General features: G+C 38.7%; 2 protein-coding genes across 3 annotated transcripts; one reads left to right on the forward strand and one right to left on the reverse strand.

Annotated features, from left to right (window-relative positions):
- The first annotated feature begins 674 nt into the window (after positions 1–674).
- LOC133984913 (fibronectin type III and SPRY domain-containing protein 2) lies at positions 675–8,822 on the forward strand. Its single transcript, XM_062424429.1, has 13 exons — positions 675–894; positions 1,179–1,483; positions 1,866–1,961; positions 2,371–2,604; positions 2,807–2,829; positions 3,055–3,179; positions 3,866–4,030; positions 4,184–4,318; positions 4,501–4,645; positions 6,010–6,143; positions 6,551–6,683; positions 6,774–6,950; positions 8,520–8,822. Exons 2-13 carry the CDS (start codon positions 1,190–1,192, stop codon positions 8,767–8,769), a joined length of 1,911 nt encoding a protein of 636 aa, XP_062280413.1. The 5' UTR covers positions 675–894; positions 1,179–1,189; the 3' UTR covers positions 8,770–8,822.
- Positions 8,823–8,959: 137 nt separating this feature from the next.
- Positions 8,960–17,413, reverse strand: LOC133984923 (KH homology domain-containing protein 4-like). Of its 2 annotated transcripts, XM_062424450.1 has the most exons (14): positions 17,291–17,371; positions 15,944–16,241; positions 15,700–15,819; positions 15,505–15,578; positions 15,208–15,260; positions 14,883–15,088; positions 14,298–14,506; positions 13,829–13,889; positions 13,492–13,549; positions 13,033–13,268; positions 12,480–12,584; positions 11,346–11,431; positions 11,150–11,268; positions 8,960–10,717 (listed from the first exon to the last, which is right to left on the reverse strand). In XM_062424450.1, the coding sequence occupies exons 1-14, from the start codon at positions 17,317–17,319 to the stop codon at positions 10,587–10,589; spliced, it is 1,785 nt and encodes a 594-aa protein (XP_062280434.1). In that variant the 5' UTR covers positions 17,320–17,371; the 3' UTR covers positions 8,960–10,586. The 2 variants fall into 2 exon arrangements, with proteins under 2 accessions (XP_062280434.1, XP_062280426.1); XM_062424442.1 differs by having other exon boundaries at positions 10,576–11,268; positions 17,291–17,413.
- Between the last annotated feature and the right edge of the window lie 1,651 nt (positions 17,414–19,064).

Raw genomic sequence — 19,064 nt, forward strand, 5'->3', positions numbered from 1 at the left:
AAATCTGCAAATGTGCAATATGCAGAAATTCATGAGATTATACGTGTGTACAATGTTTTTCCTGGGATTAACATAGTAAGGACAGCATCAGTCTTTTTTAGTTTGAGTGGGAGGTACTGGGAGCTGTGGTGTTGTGCAGTGTGATGGTTGGTATGAAAGAGCCCCCCAAACGATTTGAAACACTGCCCCCTGAAACATCTGACTAAAATATATTATGAACCTCCACCTTTTTTCCCTTTAAAAAAAACCTTGCTTTTATTTTTATTATGTTTTTTTAATTATCTTTCAATGTAATTAATTATGTCATATTCTTTTATTTCCTCATATAGCCTATGTAACTAATGTCTGAACTGTTTAGACTGTATGCGTGATGTGAAAGTGTATGAAAAGTAGTGTTGCTTGATTTAGATATCAAATATTACCCTTCATATACCCCTTTAACTAAAAAAAAAAAGGCAAGCGATTCATATTTCACACAATCACCGATCAGAAATGTGTGAATAGCAGCATTTGAGTTTCCGAGGAGCCGTGAAGGCACCACAATGATCACGTATGGTGTTCCACTTTGACCTTTGAATCACATGTTTGGGGATTTCCACATCCTCTAACTATCAAAAAAATTAACAGAAAAGCACTCAAAGCGACACTGATTGAAAGTGTTTTAACACTGTTACCAAAACTGATCACCAATTAGTCACAAGAATATGTTTAATTCAACAAATAACGTCTAACAGAGACGTTTAACATGCCTGACATTTGAGCAGCCTGACTCCCCTGTCTATTTTTGTCTCAGCTGCTGGGTGTAGTTTGAACTGCTTACAGAGTTGGCTTGTCGGACACCACTGTTGCCCTGACATGGTTGTTTAGAACAAACTGATTTCCTGTATCATTCAGGTAAATTTGCCTCCAGCTGACTATTCATTGTTAAAACTTTTGATTGTTCTGCACAGGCAAGTTACTTGTTTTTAGTATGAAGAGCATAGTTTTCAGATCTTATGTTGTTTTGTTTCATCCTGCTGAGTTATTATTTGATGCAGGAATTTTTAGAACATACTCATAAATTGCTTTTGATGTATAGATATACATACTTAAGAACTGAAGGGCAAAATTGAAGAATTTTGAATCCTTAATGAGTAAACCTCTCTGTGTCTGTCCTCTCTGTGTCTGTCCTCCCACAGTCACTCTCCTCATGGATCTGTATGATATAAGTGGAGGAAGACTGGATGTGATTGCAGAGGAAGCCGAGCACCAGGAGCTGAGCAGAGAGTCGTCCACCACCATGGAGCCCTCCAGAGACAGAGGAGGGAGGGCCACCCAAGATGTGTCAACCTTCCAGCGGTTCTCTGTCAACACTAACGAGTCCCTTCGTTTTGAGCCCTGTGACACCAGCACCCCGTCTCCCACTGGGGCAGAAGATGGACTCGACGATGATGATGATGATGATGAGGATGATGATGTTGTATTCAAGGAGGGAGACACTGAGGTGGGGAAGTTAATGCAGTTTTCACCCATGATTTATGATTTTTTTTATTGTATCCAACCCCTGTTCAACAAAGAGGATTGGAGTTTCCTTAGAAAATCTCTGTAAAAGCAAGGCATCACTATTTCTTAACAAATATTAAAATGATCACATTTCTTCTCCTAGAAGTGGCTGCAGCTTTGCTTTAAAACTATTACTTGTGACATAATTAGGTTTCTTTGTAGCTAATTCCCAGAAGATGGAGCTGTCCACATGAAAGTTCTTTCATACCAAGCGACAGACATGAGCAGAAAGTCCTGAAAGCACAGGCCTGGCTGAAAAATGGTCTCTAGCTGTGTCATTGGTTTGAATTAAGAAGATAAATTATGGCTTTCAATATTTTAAGAACGAGATCAACACCATCAGGAATCGCTTGCAAGGGAAGGTTGCAGAGATGGAGAACTTTGCAGGTCATCTGGAGGAAATCTTCCTCACTGTGGAGGTAAATGTCAGACTCTAGAGTCTTTTTAAGTTTAATGAAACAGATTGGTACAATGTGTTTTGACAGTGATTTATTATGTTGTGGCTGTGTGTGAGCACATGGGAATACTTTTGTTTTCAGCTTTTTTTATTATTATTTTATTGAACTCAGTGCCTGAGAAAAAAGATCAAGATGTCAGATTTCAGTTTGTACCAGAGAAAGTTTGGTAACTGGAAAGTGTGTGTGTGTGTGTGTGTGTGTGTGTGTGTGTGTGTGTGTGTGTGTGTGTGTGTGTGTGTGTGTGTGTGTTCCCAAGAGGGCCTGAGCTGAAGAGACAAACATCCATTTCATTAATTTTTCTCATCTTTCCATATTTTGTTTAATGTAAAACAAATGTGGAACTCACTAAATGATATAAACGTATGCACAGGAGAATTTTGGCCGTCAGGAGCAGCACTTGGAGCAGCATTATAACGACGTGCTACAGACGCTGTCTCAGCGGTACGATGACAGGGCGGCTGGACTGGAGGAGGAGAAGAAGAGTAAGCTGGAAGCTTTGTACAATCAGCTGCTGGCTTGCGGTGAGGCGCTGGATGCCTCCAAGGAGCACATTGAGGCCGCCCAGGAGATCTACCGCAGCCAGGACAAGAGGCTTTTCTTGAAGGTGTCCTTGCTTTTGTCTTTGTGTTTTCCCCAGACAGGCTGGATTTGTGCTGATAAATAGCTCCAAGTTGTTTCCTCAAATAATCTTAATGTAGTATAAAATACAGACTAAATGATTGTGTGTACAATTTATACCCACAAATATTGTCTTTGTCTCTGTTTTACTGCGTGGTTGAATTGCTCTCTTTGTCATTTATTGACAGGCAGTTATTCCCGCCATTAAAAGGTAAATACGATGCTGACATGTTGTGACACAACACGGCTGGAGACTGAAGTGTGATTTTTGAAAGACTAATCATTAACGCCATGTGACTAATAACATGTCTCCAGGTAATTGTGCATGTAGTTTCATCTAATATTATGTTACTACTTACATAATGACTGATCTAGATGAATGGCATGAGGACACAATATACCATATAAGAAGGTTTTTTTTGTTGTACCTCTCCAGAATCGAGGAGTTTGCCAAAGAGGAAATGGACCTCAGTCTGTCTACAACTCTTGAGTTTAACCCACCACTTGTCTCCGACCTGTCAGACGTCCAAACAATGATGGACTCCATCAACGTTGTTCCAGGTCTGATTTCCTCCAGCTCACCTCTTAATCAGTGACTGTGTCAGTACAGGACAGATGAGAGAGTTCAGTACTTTAATTAATGAATAAATTAACCAGTAAAAAGTGTTCAAACATAATGACATTCATTCTCTTGAAGGCATTGTGCTGTTGGGCGACCAAGATACAATAACCACATAGGAAAGTCTGTGGTGTATTAGTACTTTTTGTTTGCCCAGAGATCATTAACTACCAATTAAAAACATAACTTGAGGTTTAGTTTTCATCAAACTGCAGTTTTTAAGGTCAAGAATGAACTTGCTGAGCACTCAATTTGCTCAATAGCAATTTACCAACTTTGTAGTTTCACACAGTGTAATCAGCAGTGGGCAACACATGCAGTACAGTACTTCTCATTCTCTGTTAGAAATGAACTCACTATGATACCTGTTCACACATATTCACATTTTAATTGTTTTGTTGACATCACCTGTGTTTTCTGGACCATTTCCTTTATTTTAAAAATCCACACTTCAAGAAGTGTTGCCAGATATTATGGATAAAAATATAAATCCTGATAAATGAAAACAAAGTGTCAGTGTTGAGCCTAAATACAAAAACATATCATAACTTATTGTTTATGCTTGTTATCTATTATTGTGATTCTGATGGATTATTGGATTAATAATGTCTTTCCAATGTGAACACAGCTCCATCTGCCCCAGTTATCAACCCACAGATGCCCAACTCTGCCACACTGACGTCCCTGCGTGTGTGCTGGAGCCTGTTCTCCGACGACACAGTGGAGTACTACGAGCTGTACTACAGGCCTGTGCTGGAGGACATGCCAGCAGACAGCACCTGTGCACCACATGGTATAGCTCAGGGACACTGACTCCACATTCATATTGCATGCATGATAACACCATTTACTGTTGACATAGTATCTAATGATGTGGGACTCGCTCTGGTTTCTCTGAGGCATATTATTTTCCGCTGTGATAGTTAAATCTGTGCTCGCTTTTCAGTAAGCAAGATAAAAGTAAAGGAGACCCACTGCACTGTGACAGATCTGCTGCCCAACGCTCAGTACGAGCTCTGGGTGACAGCTACCAACACTACAGGCATCAGCCCAGCGAGTGAGAAGGCCTTATACATGACAGGTAATAAATGATACTCCCACAACTACACAAAGAGTCATTAAACTTGTGACAGGTGAAATAATTGTTCTCAAGTTGTCTCGCAAAATCTATTTTCAGGTGTACTTCTGTCTATTCGTAACCACTTCAGTCTCACATGATTGACATTTGATTAGAAAGAAAATGGTTGATTCCTCTCTCCGCAGTGCCGTCGCCTCCAGTGATCAAGCAGAGGGATTGTACAAGCTGTCCAGAGGCTGCTCTGATCCGCTGGGAGTCAGGAAACACCAACCCTGTTGACTCTTACACTGTGGAGCTCAGTGACATGGGTACTGATGGCGGTATTACTGAGTAAGAGCTGTGTTAATATTACCACACATCAGCAGTATATCATATCAGACTGCCCTAATGTGACAGATTCAACATAGAAACAAGCTCACAATTTAAAGGACATGGCTGTTTATTTTCTATATTTTTCTTATTGTCAACAAATCTCATGTGCAGAGTTGAACCAATGATGAACTGATGCTACTTTCAAGTATTGTATGTGAATCCAAAGCCTGATATATCTTGTTCCTCTGTGCCATAGACTTCCTTTGTTGTCCAAAAACTATGAAAAACACATCAGTGAGTCACACTGTGACACTGGATGACCTGTTCCTTCATCACAAGACTACGGTCATGGTAGTTGGCTACAAACATCTCATCTCCAAAGACTAATAACAGCGATCACGTTTTCTTTTTCCAGAGCTGTGTTACTCATTGTGCAGCTCACAAGGCTCATGCAGCTCGCCAAGCTTTAATGGGTGGCTTGCATCACAGCTATTTATGATAATGCCGCCAATACACATAATTCACAAGGGTTTCAACAACAAACTGCAAATATAATATGAAAACAATCATATTTTCAGCCTCAGTTTTTAACAGCTTTTGGACAACAATGGAGGTCTGCAACACAGAAGAATGAAATATCTCAGGCTTTGGATACACACACAATACTTGTAAGTAGGATCAATTCATTGTTGGTTTGGCTCTGCACATAAGATTTGTTGACAGTTAGAAAAATACAGCAAAATCGCAGCTTTATCCTTAAAGTTCACACACAAAGTAAAAATATCTCAGTATAAACAAAAGTGGCCTAGTGAAAGTACAGAGCTTCAAAGATGCAGCACCCCGTGATATTTGTCTCCACTGGCCGATCCTTTTAATAAGGCTTTTGCTCCAATACATCCATAAACAACCCTGTGTTAGTGCTTGCCTGGGATTTTGAGGTCCCATGGATATAGAGCTGCTGAATCAAGACACACTCTGTCCTAGAAAATCTATTCTTAGCCGCAGCTCCTGCAGCACTGTTAGCGTCAGCTAGAATACTGTCCTCACTTTTGGGGTCATTTTCATTTTGCATCAGGTCACTTTAGAGAATTGTTTAGGCCTTTTTTATTTGAATGGTTTGTTTATTTTCACGTCATTGAATGGAAGCTTTCTTGACTAAAATGGGTCCCATGCTCCAGATATGACAAAGATCCTTGTTAACCATCTAATTTATCCACCTGGTATTTCAAACGCGGTTGGAAAATATGTTATTTTCAAAGGTTTTACACAGTCATGGGGTTATGGAAATAATAAAGCCAACCCAAAAAGTTGTCATCGTTATGCATTTATTATATTTAAGAGAAACTAATATCAGCCTGTTGTCCCATGGGTTAATCCTTCAGGTCTATAGTAGCCTTGCCCACCTGCCAGTGTCTGATCCAGCTGCAGACAGGACGGCGTTACCTCATCTCTGTGAGAGCCGTCAACATCGGCGGGCCCAGTGACAGGAGTGAAGTTATAACTGTTTCCACGACAGGTCTGAAGTATCACTCATTAATCTGCTCATGGTTCCTATGGATTATTATCCAGATCATTTACTTAAGTGAAAACTACATAAAAATACACAAGTCTTGCATTCAAAATTTTGATTAATGTACTATAAATGCACTCAAGTGTTAAAGTATCAATGGTAAAATAAGATTTCAAATTGGAGCTAATTTGAATTAATTCATGTAGTCATGTAGTTTTATCTAGAGCAATGCCTAATTTATTCACTGATCATGTTTTGTATATAAAATCGGAATCCTCAATCTGAGAAGTAACTCAAGTAAAGTAAGTAAAGTACAAATACCTCAGAATTGGACTTGAAAAGCAGAACTTTCTTTCCACCGTTGCTTTTTGGCACATTCATTAGATGACAAACGTGTTTGTTTACCTGCACAGGTACGTTCTTCTACCTCCTGGAGGATACTGCCCACCCTTGCCTGTCCATCTCTGAGGACGGCTTCACCGTGTTTTATGGAGACGAGGAGCTGCCAATAAGTGCAATGGCCTCAGATGATAACACCTTTACCAGGTAAAGAAATAAATTATCTTTAAGGTATATTTGTTTGTATGTTATATACCCCTTTTTAAGTGTACATATGTGAAATGTGTGTGTGTGCAGTTGTGTAGCTGTCCTGGGGGATCTGATTCCAGTGCGAGGCCGGCATTACTGGGAAGTGGAGGTGGATGACGGGACAGAGTTTAGGATTGGAGTAGCGTATGAGGACACAGAGAAGGACTCCTACCTCGGAGCCACCAGTACATCCTGGTGTATGAGGCACATTCTCACTCCATCCAGGTACAAGTGCACTGTCACTGTGATGTCTATTAACCTTTGTGTACTGTTTGGTGTCCAGAAGACATCAGATCCTCGTTAACAGCTCACTTTATGACTTTAACGAGAATTGATTATAAATGTTAATTTGAAGTCATGACATGACAAGACCACTACAGAAAATTAGTTCACTTATGATTGGGGTCTCATCGACCTCAGCAGTAAATCATGATTAAACAGATTTTCACACACACTGTATCTATGATTGGTTTTGAGAGTACTTTTTTATGCATTTTTCTCCTCCTAAATAAGTTTGGGTAAATTTGAATTTGTTCTTGGACATAAATTCACTACATAGAATATCAAACGTTCATTTTGAAGTATAGATATTAAAGTTATAAATATTTGTCAAGCATAGCCCATATAACTTATAAACATGATATTTCTTTATTTAGTGAAGCAACAACAATTTATGGTTATTTCTGTATTTTATCATCATGAAAGTCAAAGTTTATGGAGGAGAGAAGAGTTACGACTTCAATATGTTTTTAGATGTAGGGTTTTAATATGTAACAAGAAAATTCAACATTTATAGTAGGGTTGGGCAATACATCTATCATATGAGACTAGATATTGTCTTAGATTTTGGATCCTATATCATGAATTGGCATAAGTGGCTAAACCTTTCCTAGTTTAGCCACTGTCATTATTTCCACATTACTGATGATAATATCAAGAATCTCAATGTCTAAAAATTTTGTGAAAGCTAAGTCATCCCTAGAATGTTGTCGCAAAATCAGTGTTGAGGTATTTGGTCAGAAATATCATATTTGATCATTTTGTCCGTATTGCCCAGTCCTAATTTAAAGGAAACCAAAAGCAGCGAGGTCTGTTGGACCACATATGATGAAAAAGAAAAAATTAGAGGTTCAAGTAACCTTTGTTGCTGCTTTTTATTTGTTCAAATATCCTTGTTGTTCCCATGTGTTGTGCAGGCTGGGAAGGAAAAACTGACTTATTTTAACAGGACTACACAGACCGAGGAGACGCAGACTTCTCAGCCTATCTGATTCCAGATTTAGCATGCTGATCCTCTGAGACTGTGATTGCAGTTCATGGAAACTGGGCCAAGACTGTATTTTTAGGCACTAGAAATGTATCTTTCCTAAGCAAAAAATTGCACATCAGCTCTATGCAAAACTAAGCCCACTGAAGGTAGAAAAAGCCTACAGTTGAATATGTGTTACTTTAAAAAAAAAAGTGTTGCTATGGCAACTCTTCATGGAACAAAGCAGGACAGTCCAATTGTCACATTCAGCAAATCACGGTGAGGCGAATCACACGAGCCCTGAATGTGGTTGTCATTGTCGGCATCTTCCTGGTGATCCTGCCTACGCAAAATTTAACCAACACATTTCTCATTTTCTTTAATCCACAGCCGTATGAAATCCTGCTGCTGCTTATGATCCAACATCTGCTTCACTAATGGCTCACATAGTGGGACCATTTTTGCAACAGGATGAGAGGAAAAACCTTTATATTTAGAAATTCTTTGCTGTACACAATCATAATGTTGCTCTCCGTCTTTCTCAGGCATAAGTACGAGTTTCTGCACCGCGGTTGGAGCCCTGACCTGAGGCTCACCGTGAATCCAGTGCGAATAGGAGTGGCACTGGACTATGAAAGGGGGACTCTGTCCTTTTTTAATGTGGATCTGGAGCAACATCTACACACCTTCCACTGTCACTTCCGAAATTACGTCCACCCTTGCTTTAGTCTGGACAACACAGGAGAGCTCACTGTGCACAATGGTATAGAGGCTCCTGAATATGCATTTATCTGACATCATTAGATCTATTCAGAGAATTTATATAACATAAAATCCAGGACTGGCTGGAAGTGAACTACTTAACCGAGTTCTGGATCATGACTGCACCTGCCTTAAAAGAAAACCCTACCGTTGTTAAGATTCATGAAAAAGTACACTGAGCTTTCTAAGCTGTACATAATATGTGGGATCCAAAGACAATAAGGGAATTTCAGGTGTGTTTATTATAGTATTCCATGGGAACAGGCATACACCATTTTCCAAGATAAGAAAAAAGTTTCACTGAAGTTTACAATATGTATTTATACCATCAGTAACTGCAGCAGTCCAAGTGATAAAATTCAAAAAAAAAAAAAAAAAAAGGAAATGGGGCTGAGACTGGCTGGTTTTTGATTAACAAAAGATGCGTTGAAAAATGAAATTAAAGTGTTTTAAGAAAGAAGAATCCACCTGTAGTTATTACACAACTGTATCCACATTAAAAAGGAAAAATCCACCCATAATACTTACTGTTAAAAACGGGCTACTGGTGATGTGATCTGCTTTACTAGACACTGTTTTTCATAACTAAAAAAAATTCCTCGGCCATCTAAAAAAAGAATGGTAAGTGCAAGTTTTATTGTCTAAAAGAAAGGTTTAAAAATAGACTCACCATTTTCAATTAATATTAAGCAATAACATAGGGAGAAAACATTGCAGAAAAGATTTGTTATTTCTAAAAACTAAGCCTCAAGATTCTTTAACGGCATGTAGCTAATGGAAAACACAGCGTACAATGTTTATAAACTAGTTGGCCAGCTATCTATTTACATTTGCATTACATCAGGTGTGCATAAATTGAAATATGCCCAACTTTGATTAAATCCTACAATTTTCTGGGAGGTTAAAGAAAGGCGTTACTGGGGTGTCCTTGTGGCCTAATGGTTAAGGTGCCTACCATATAACTAAAATGTCCATGGTTCAATTCCTGGCCAGGGGAGCCTTGCATGTCACACCTTTCTCCCTTCCCTTGTTTATTGTCTTACTACACTGACTCAAATAAATGGCAAAAACAAAGGCAATACATACACATACATACTTACATCAGGAGAGAAAAGAACAATCCTTCTTTCTAAAAACTCCAGGAAAGCACTCAACATCAGAAACCAGTGATATTTAAAAGACCATATCAATGTTTTTCTGCATCTTTGGCCTGTTTACCCTGTATTAAGACCTGATGGTGTGTCCTAAATGGCAATAGAATACCAGAAATCTGAAGTAAGTGACGCACAGAGATGAATGGAAACCACTGTGTTGGGAAGAAAGAAAATAAAAAAATCCTATAAAAACCTGTAACATTTAAAAATGGGAAGATTGTCAGCAATTATATATGCGTTTTGTAGTAAATGAAATACCTTGTGTGGTAGCTGGATTCACAACTTCACAAGATCACACAAGAATCTGTCTGGTCAAGTTTGGACTAACCGTGTGTCCGAACCACCAATCTGTGTCCTTTGAGGATTCTCGCAAATCCAACTGCCTCGCAAGGTTAGACAGTGAAAGACAGATGGTTCATCCAATCACCTGTCACGTTTTTTTTTTTTTTTTTTTAAAGTACCTGCCTTTCTCTAACCAGTTTCAAACCATCTATGTCACAGTGTAACAAACCACCTGGTGCGTCAGATTAGTAAAAGTGTTAAAACATGAAGAAAAAGTGATATGGTCTTGATACAGTGTATAAAAATGCAGGGGTGGATTTTTCCTTTTATTGGGGTCTGAGAATTGTGACGTCGACAGTATGTCGTTTTTGGGTCTGTGGGCATCCTGGACAGTGGGAAGGGGCGGGGCAGGGGTTATGAGTTATCGGTCTTACTGCTGCGTGTCCTCTCCTCCTCTTCATCAGAGGAGTCTTCTCCGTAGGGCACTAGCCCTGATGCATCTTCATCCACTTTAGACTTCTTCTCACACACCTCCTCTTGAACTCCTGTAAGGGCACAATAAAAATGGAGGGAGAGAGATGGGAGATGAAGAGAGAGAGAGAAGGGGAGGGGGAGACAAAGCGAGAGAACAAAACAAAAAAGAAACCCATTGAGGAGCCCCATGTTAGCGGTGGTTTTGAGTTCGTTTGATCCACAGCCAGGGGAGGGAAGATATCAAATGAAACGGCAGCAGAGACACATCCATAACAGGCAGGTCCGGGGACACATGTTGAGAGAGAAAACAAGGGAAAGACAAAAAACATATACAAGAAGAGCGAGTTAGTGGGTTCCACCAGTGGAGGGATTCACACAGGTCTCCACTCCTCCTCCATTCCTCCATGGGGGGAGATGCCATTTCATGCAACAGACAACTCCACAGAAGGAATATCTGAGTACTCTTAAGCTCTCAGAATACGAGGAAACAGAAAACTGCATACCAACTGACGCGGTGCTGTCGGGCAGACAGGCTGGATCTTCCGTCACCACGTCTCTCGGCCTTTTGCGTGCAACAGGGGCAGGAGCTGTAAAGGGAGGTGGCGGTGGAGGCATCAGAATCCTGAAAAAGAGAGAAACATTAATATCTAGGCCACACAAGATTCATAAAGAATGACATTTAAAAGGAAATCAACATACCTTTCTACTACTCTCTCCTCTCCGGCACTGGAGGCAGGAGGTGCAGATTCCTGATGAGGAGGACCCTCCGGAGAGCTGCTGGAAGGCTAAAACAGAAAAGCACAAAACAGTCTAGATTAAAAACTTCACAACGTATTAACAGACAGAAAAAGATTTGATATATAAGAAAAAAGTTAACAAAAACTGCTATTTGACTTCAACTTCATGTTTTTAAAGATAGAGGGTTTTTTGTGGTCTTTTAGCTTTTGACTGTTGAGAGAGAGAGAGAAAGGATATGATCCACAGCCAAAACTGAACTGGAAGTGTTAGTTATAAATGCATTAGTCTGATTAATAAAAATAAAATAAAAAAATCATTAAAAATATAAAAAAGGGTCAAAGTAACAAAAAAATAAGCCGTAATTAAAAAATCCTGCTGACACTTTTGACATTAAGGTACCATCTGGTGTCCAAAACCTCTAGTTTAACTGTGACTGAACACTCTCACCCTCACTTGTGCTGTATTACAAGAGGCCCGTGTTGATTTGCAAACAGCTGTGATCAGTGTCCTCTTGCAGTTGTGGGGACATTAAAATCAAGGCATGAACTAATTAAAAGATATTTGCTGCTTAAAAAAAACCCAAAATCCTGAGCTTTACAAATCCTCCATGAGAAAGCTACTTGCATCTAGTTATTATTAAAATCTGTTAAATGTAAAATTAAAGAGCAAATCAGCAAAGGTTGAACCAATAAGCAAGTCTGCATTAAAACCATTCATTTAATTTACAATTTTAAAGACTCATGTCTCCTGACAGACCAAGTCATGAATTTAACGGTGTCTGAAGGGCTTTAAGCATTGATTGTTGATGTCAAGAACTTCCATACAGACCAACACAAAGAATCAGCTTAAACCTCATCAAAAAACACTGCTCGGCTTTGTTTTACGGCTAGCTGTATTAGGGATGTTAATTAGATCTTTTAACAATAATTCATCTACTCACTACTCTACAAGTTTGGAAAATAGGCGAGAGAGAGAAGGAGAGAGCGCATAAGTTTAAAAGAAACTGGGTTTAGTAGTGATGTGCGTCTCTCAATCACTTTTTAATAGCCAGAATCATCTGTCAGTGTTATGTGCCGGTAAAACTCTTCAGCTCACCTGTTCTTCTTCAGCCACCTCCTGGAAATGATGTTTGGGACTTCCTGAGTCAGGGGGGGTGTTTAAAGATCCTTCAGCCTCCACAGTTTCTCTGCTGCCAGGGTCCTTAAGCAGAAAAAAACCCCAGAAACACACACACACATACTGATGCTGGAGTAGGACTTAAAAACCTAAAATAAATAAAACTTCAACAGCCTTGACAGATTTGATGTGTCTTGATTTAAAATGGATACGACCTTGCAAATATTAACTTTTATTAAGATGGTGATGTGTTTGAGAAGATTTTAGTGTTGTTTAAATTCCTAACTCACCAATCTATTAAAAGGATTAACTAAATATTATCAAACATTTTTTTTGTTTGCTCTCCTTTTTCTCTGTCATTATAAAAATTTGTATTTGGTGTTCTTGGTTGCTGATGAGACCAAAATGAAACTTAAGAAATGCAAAAGTATTTTTTAGCACTTTACAATCTAAACAATCAATTGACAAAATTAAAATATATAATACGAATACTGCAAACAAGTAGAGACAGCCTTGATTTTTTGGTGTTTACCTGGACGAGATACGGATGCGGTTTCCTTGGACACACCGGATACTGAACCATTGCCTGAGAAGATGGAGGGTTTGTCGACATGTTAGAATGACTTGGGGGACCATTTGCATTACTCCAATAACCACCGGCTCCTGGGTACGCTGAATAGCCGCCAGCATACCCATTTGCTGGGTAGTTATACCAGGACCCCTGGCTAGAGTAATTGCTATTAGGTGGAAATCCATGTGCTGCGTATGCTGAAATGAAAGTATAGAACGTGGAGTTAATAGCTTATATCACATGGATCAATAACAAGGGTGTTTGACAACTGTGACCTACTATTTCAACCTATTGTTGAGCCACTAAAGACGTCAGGAGAGGATTAATTACCACAAGAAGAATGCAGTCAGCTAGTGCCTGATATTTGTTCACCCTGTTGGAATTTGCCTGTTCATTTCAGAGACGTAAAAGCATACTCACGTTGTGTAGAGCCGGTGGCCGTGTACATCGACACCATGCGGCCATGTTCTGCTCTCACCTGGAGAATGAGAGAAAAGAAAAACTGTGAAGATTACATTTAAAAAAAGCTGAGCAGTTATATTTTTAACAGTTGAATAGCATTGTGGGTAGGTGCAGAGCACTCAAAACCTATCTCTGGAGATCAGGTGGTTCACACTACCACTTTCGCTTTTGGAGGTTGGTATCAGTGACAACTATATGCTTTAATAGTTTCACCTTCTTAAACCTCCCATTAGGCTCTCATTCAATTCAGAATAACTCCACAACTTAATATGTGGCAACAATACCATGAACTTACAGTTTCCAGCAGAGACTCTGTGAGTTTCTTTGCTGCCTCCAGCCCAGCTGCATTTGGGTGGCTGAAACACACAAAGGGTCATTGTTAAACAGGATGAGACAGTCTCAGGAAAAGACTAACAGAGAACAAAAAGAAAAGTGGTTTCATATGCAAGCAGGGTTCTTAGGTAGCTGGTTCCATCACAAATTAACATAAAACTGAACCAGGTAGTTTCATTCACTGAAACAAAAAACTTTCATAAACCTTAAGTAATTTCCTATTCTGTAGGAAGACCCAATCAAGCTAAAATCAAATCCCCTTCATGTGGTTCTGTTTTACTGACTTTAACAGAACCAGATCTTAATGGAAACTTAGTTAAACTTCTCTTTCTTTGCTTCAAATCGTGAATATATTCAAGTATAGACTTGACCATTTTAGTTGACAGCAAACACACAGCTAAACACTCAGATACTATATTATGCTGCATTACCTGATATAGACATAAAGAGGCTCAAAGGACTCTCGTTTTGATGCTTGTTCAATGTAGCCAGAAGTTTTTCCCCTGAGGAAGACTCGAGCCCCCGTCTCCGTCTGGATGTGACTCAGGTATGAACCTCCAGGACCCTCAACCTTTTCATTTACGTTGAACGAGGGCAACGCCTGGTCCAGACCGACAAAAATCTTTGTGTGCACGAAACTCTGGAGGATCAGAGAAAATGTGATCTTATTAATATAAGATTAACATTTAGGTTGTTCATTGAATCTAAAACAAGTTTGACTAGAATTAGAAAAACTTTGTCAGCAGATGCAGGATCCCAAGGGTCTTCCCTTTACACCAGGGATGTTCTCACTGCCACTTAATTTGGGAGGTGAGTATCAGTGAAAGCAACATGGTCTTCATTTGCCTCACTTTCTTTTACCTCCAATTTAGAAATCATAATCTTGACACCATGAGGCACCAAGTGCAGAAAGCTGAACTAATTAAACATATACAGTTGTCATGAATGGTGCACGGTAACATTTTGATATTAAATCCCCTGCACAGATTTCACCAGTTAAAATCATTTCAACCTACTCCTGAATGAGGAGCTGCAGGCCGATGTCCATGTCCTGGCACTGCGTTAGTGTTTGGCATCCGTGGCACAGGTGTGGGAATGACAGGCCGAGGGGGCTGAGGGTAGATTGTGAGTGGAGGCATGACTGGTGTCTGTTGACCTCCTGATGCTGCGGAGGCCCTCAATACGTCCTCAGAGATGATCTCCTTTATTCTCAATACAGCTTCTAAGATGACATAGAAGACAAATCCTTTGACTAACTTTAAAATATTTATGAATTACATTAGATAAAGACAATAACTCCAGCCTCAGTAGATAGCAGAAATATAATTAAGTGCTACTTACTATTGACCTGGTCTTGGTTCTTTCCCTGGACATGCAAATACAAAGGTCTTTGTCTAAAAGAAAGCAAATTAGAAATGTCATGAACAACACATAATTTCTGCACTACATAAAACATTTTATTTTTCCCATCATCATTAAAGCACTCAAAAATTCATGTCATATGTGAAGGAGGGTTGGCTGATGATGGGTGACCCCTTAAAAACAGACCCCCGACATAAATCACTGTAACAGTATGAACAGAAATCTATGGTCCGATTCCACTAAAAGGATTACTGATGATAATGTCTGAATACATACCCTACTTTTCCCTTTTCGGTGTCAGCCATGTAATGACCTTTTGTTGAGACCACTGCCCCACTAAACTGTCGAATCTGGAAAAGGGAGACAATATGATTCAAACTTTAGATGCATTTTACTCTCATAATGAGAACATATGTATCTAAGACTTGTTTCTTCTAAACTGTTACACTGCCTTGACTACTTTACACGCACCTCCTCCTGTGTTTTGCCTTTAGTAAGAAGGTCCCTGCAGTTTATTGGAACATCATTTATGTCTACCTCTGTGACAACCATCTCTTCTGAAGTGGTTGACACTGGCGCACTTGGAGGAGTCTGAAAAATGTGAAAAAACAAGAGTCACTATAAGCACTTATAATATATAATATATATAATAAATGCATACTCAAGGCAAACCAGGTTCACATGATTTTGCTACAGGGTTTTAAACTATGCACACCTTTGCCAGTAATGGTGGAGGAGTCAATAATTTTCCTTTTGCCATTAACATGGCATTTATTTTGGCAGCCATGGCTGCAGCCATTTCAACTCCTCCCTGAGGGGCTGGCCTCTCTGCATCGCGTATCGAAGACTCTGCTCCTTTTTGTAGCGGCTGGGAAACTGTGCTGATGGAAGCAGCCGTGCTGACAACTCCTGATAAGGAGACATGATGCGCTGCGTTTTCACTATTCCTCTGCTGCTTTACATCTACACTCTGTTTAGGTTGGGCTGGCTGATCCCATCGGCTGGTTAAGCACCTGAAACACAACATTAAAGCACAATAGTCAATATTAACTACTAATAATTCATATTCATAATATTAGACATGGACTTCTACTTCTGAACAAAGTAATGTAGTAGACTTAGTTGGATAAGTGATGAGATGCCATCATGATAACAGTGAGTCCAATGCTTCTGACTGAGTCCTTGTAATACTTTTAATAGTATTTTAATGATTTAATGACTGAGAAACATCAGACAGAAAGTATAAAGTCAACACATTAAGAGAGCACTATGTCAAACTTTGAGCTTCTGTCTCTTTCCACAGTTAATTACAGACAAAGGGGGATATATTATAATATATTTCAGCAGCCTACACTTTCCTCGCGGTCATAACTTTTGGGTTTTATTCAGACACAAGTCCAAACCACATTATTATTAATCAAACTGTGGAAAATGGAGGGGCTCGTGTGGGCATATAATGGCACCCTGCATTCTCTGTTTGTCCTTTACTTTAAATATAGTTCATAATGTAAATATTTCAACAACAAAAAAAGAGGACATCCTATTCAACCTCCAACTTTGGGTATAACCGCGGTTTATTGTAATCAATCCTAAATTACAATAGCTAACATGTATGTTAAGTATCACATGGCTTTTTAAAACACCTTTTTAAAGATACTATCTCATCATTATGGCCACTGTTTTGTATCTAGTGTTAAATTAAAGCTGGCGTTGCAGTTTGTTAGCCTGTTTATTTTCGCGGCTAGGCTAACAACACCTTAAGGTAGCTAGTTAGCTGACTTGGAAAGTTACTCTCCTGTTTAGGGTTGACCTTTACATTACTAACATATCAATTTAAGACTTTTAGGAATAACTTATAATGCTCCACTACTTTGATACGATACTCTCACACTCAACAGCCTCATTCGCCATGGCTTTAAATCGTACACGCGCAGGCTAACATGTACCAACATTAGCAGGCCACGACCATGTTAGCTTTGCTGCTCCGATATATAACATTATATATATAAGTAACGTTACTCAAGTTTATTCACAGCTAGGAAAAACTACACACAAAACTTACGGTGTTTGTCCAGTCATTCCCGAAGACATAGCACCACTCCACTGAAATATACAAGTTCAATTTAATCAGTTTCTAGTGTAGTTGCTGCAGGACGACGGCAGCCATCGATCTGCTTTCTGCGACAACTTCTTCCGACGTCGGGTCGCAGAGTGTGACGAAAGCTGAGCTGCTCTTAATAATAAAGTTAAGGAACCATATCAAGTAAAAAAGACCTTAGAGAGATTTAGAATATATATTGTTGAATACTCTTGTGACTTCTGTGGTGTAGAAGAAGAAACAATATGTCATTTGTTTTTTCATTGTGTGTATACAGTAAAATATTTTTGGGTAGATGTACAACATTTTATAATGAGAAAACTAATAAGACATTTAATCTCAGAGATAGAGATGTTTTTTTACACTTTGAAAATGAAGAGAAAGACAAAGATTTTGTTTATCTTGTACAGTTGATTTTGTTGTTGGGAAAATTCCATATACATAAGAAGAAATGGACTGACTCCAAGGTAAAACTTTGGACACATTGCTCAAGAACTAAATCAATATTGCACCACAGTTAAAGACATTAAAAACAGTAAGGCAATGAAAACAAACTGTATTTTTGAAAAATACTTAATGTGATTGTTTCCCTGGCAGAAACAGATTTGTTTGTATATATTGTTTATGTTTAATAAAGAAAGAAAAAGAAAAAAAAGCTGAGCTGCTCCTCGGGTTATGTAGCCAGTACCACGTGGAGGAGTTTAATGGGTGTTATCGATAATCACCAACAAATCACCAATAAAACAGTGTTGGGGGGGTAACTAGTTACATGTAAGCAGGGTTGGGAAGGTTACTTTGGAAATGTAATAGGTTACAGATTAGTTACTCTATTTAAAATGTAATGAGTAATTTAAATATTTCAATTACTTAATCAAACTAATGTAACTTATTACATTTGATTGTGTTGAAGTACAGAGTACTTGAGTAAATGTACTTTGCACCACTGCTTACAATCTTCATTAAGCTTCTCAATTTGGAATTTATTGTTCCAACACTGCATTTTATCTTGTATAAATCAAAAAAAAAAGGGAAAAAAGTTTAAATGTACACAACATACAAAACCGTATACATTCTGGGTTCATATAACAAATACAGAGAAAAGTAAATGTATATGTAAAAGAAAATGTACACTTTACAACTATAAATTATCGCCAGGGGGATGTGGATCTACATAAAGATTTCACAAAGGTTTTGCCAGAATATCTTCACACAAAAAAACAATTAAGCCCATGACAGACTTTTGACTTTTTCCAAAAAATATCTTTATTTTATACAATTACTGTAGATAATATCACACATTTGTAAATAAAGGATCGTGATTTATACACGCTAAAACGCAGTATAGGAACATTCAATTCCAAATTGAGAGGCTTAATGAAGATTGTAAGCAGTGATAGAAAGTTTACTCAAGTACACTGTACTATTAAGTTACTTTACCCGAGTATTTATATTTGATGCAACTGTATACTTCCACTCCACTACATTTCAGAAGGAAATATTGAAATTTCTACTCATTTCACAGTTTTAGTTACTTTTCAGATGAAGATTTGACCCAATGGATAATATAACAAGCTTATAAAATACAATATATTGTTAAAGTAGAAACCAGTGGTCAAGGCCTTTTTGGCTTGTGATGTTTTACAAAAAAGTAGTGTGTAGTCGGGGTCACATTTCAGATGTTTATGAGTTGTTAACAGCTCCACCAAATAGTGATTTTACCCTCTAAACTTCTCACATG

This window comes from Scomber scombrus, chromosome 1 (genome assembly GCF_963691925.1).
Source record: "Scomber scombrus chromosome 1, fScoSco1.1, whole genome shotgun sequence".
NCBI lineage: Eukaryota > Metazoa > Chordata > Actinopteri > Scombriformes > Scombridae > Scomber > Scomber scombrus.

Excerpts from the sequence above, each read along its gene's own strand:
- LOC133984923 (XM_062424442.1), bottom strand. The coding sequence starts at position 17,319 with ATGTCTTCGGGAATGACTGGACAAACACC. Across the intron at positions 15,089-15,207 it reads GAACCAAGACCAGGTCAATA|AAGCTGTATTGAGAATAAAG; the intron begins GTAAGTAGCACT and ends ATGTCATCTTAG. Across the intron at positions 13,550-13,828 it reads CAGAGTCTCTGCTGGAAACT|GTGAGAGCAGAACATGGCCG; the intron begins GTAAGTTCATGG and ends CTCATTCTCCAG.
- LOC133984913 (XM_062424429.1), top strand. The coding sequence starts at position 1,190 with ATGGATCTGTATGATATAAGTGGAGGAAGACTGGATGTGATTGCAGAG. Across the intron at positions 2,605-2,806 it reads ACAAGAGGCTTTTCTTGAAG|GCAGTTATTCCCGCCATTAA; the intron begins GTGTCCTTGCTT and ends ATTTATTGACAG. Across the intron at positions 2,830-3,054 it reads GTTATTCCCGCCATTAAAAG|AATCGAGGAGTTTGCCAAAG; the intron begins GTAAATACGATG and ends GTACCTCTCCAG.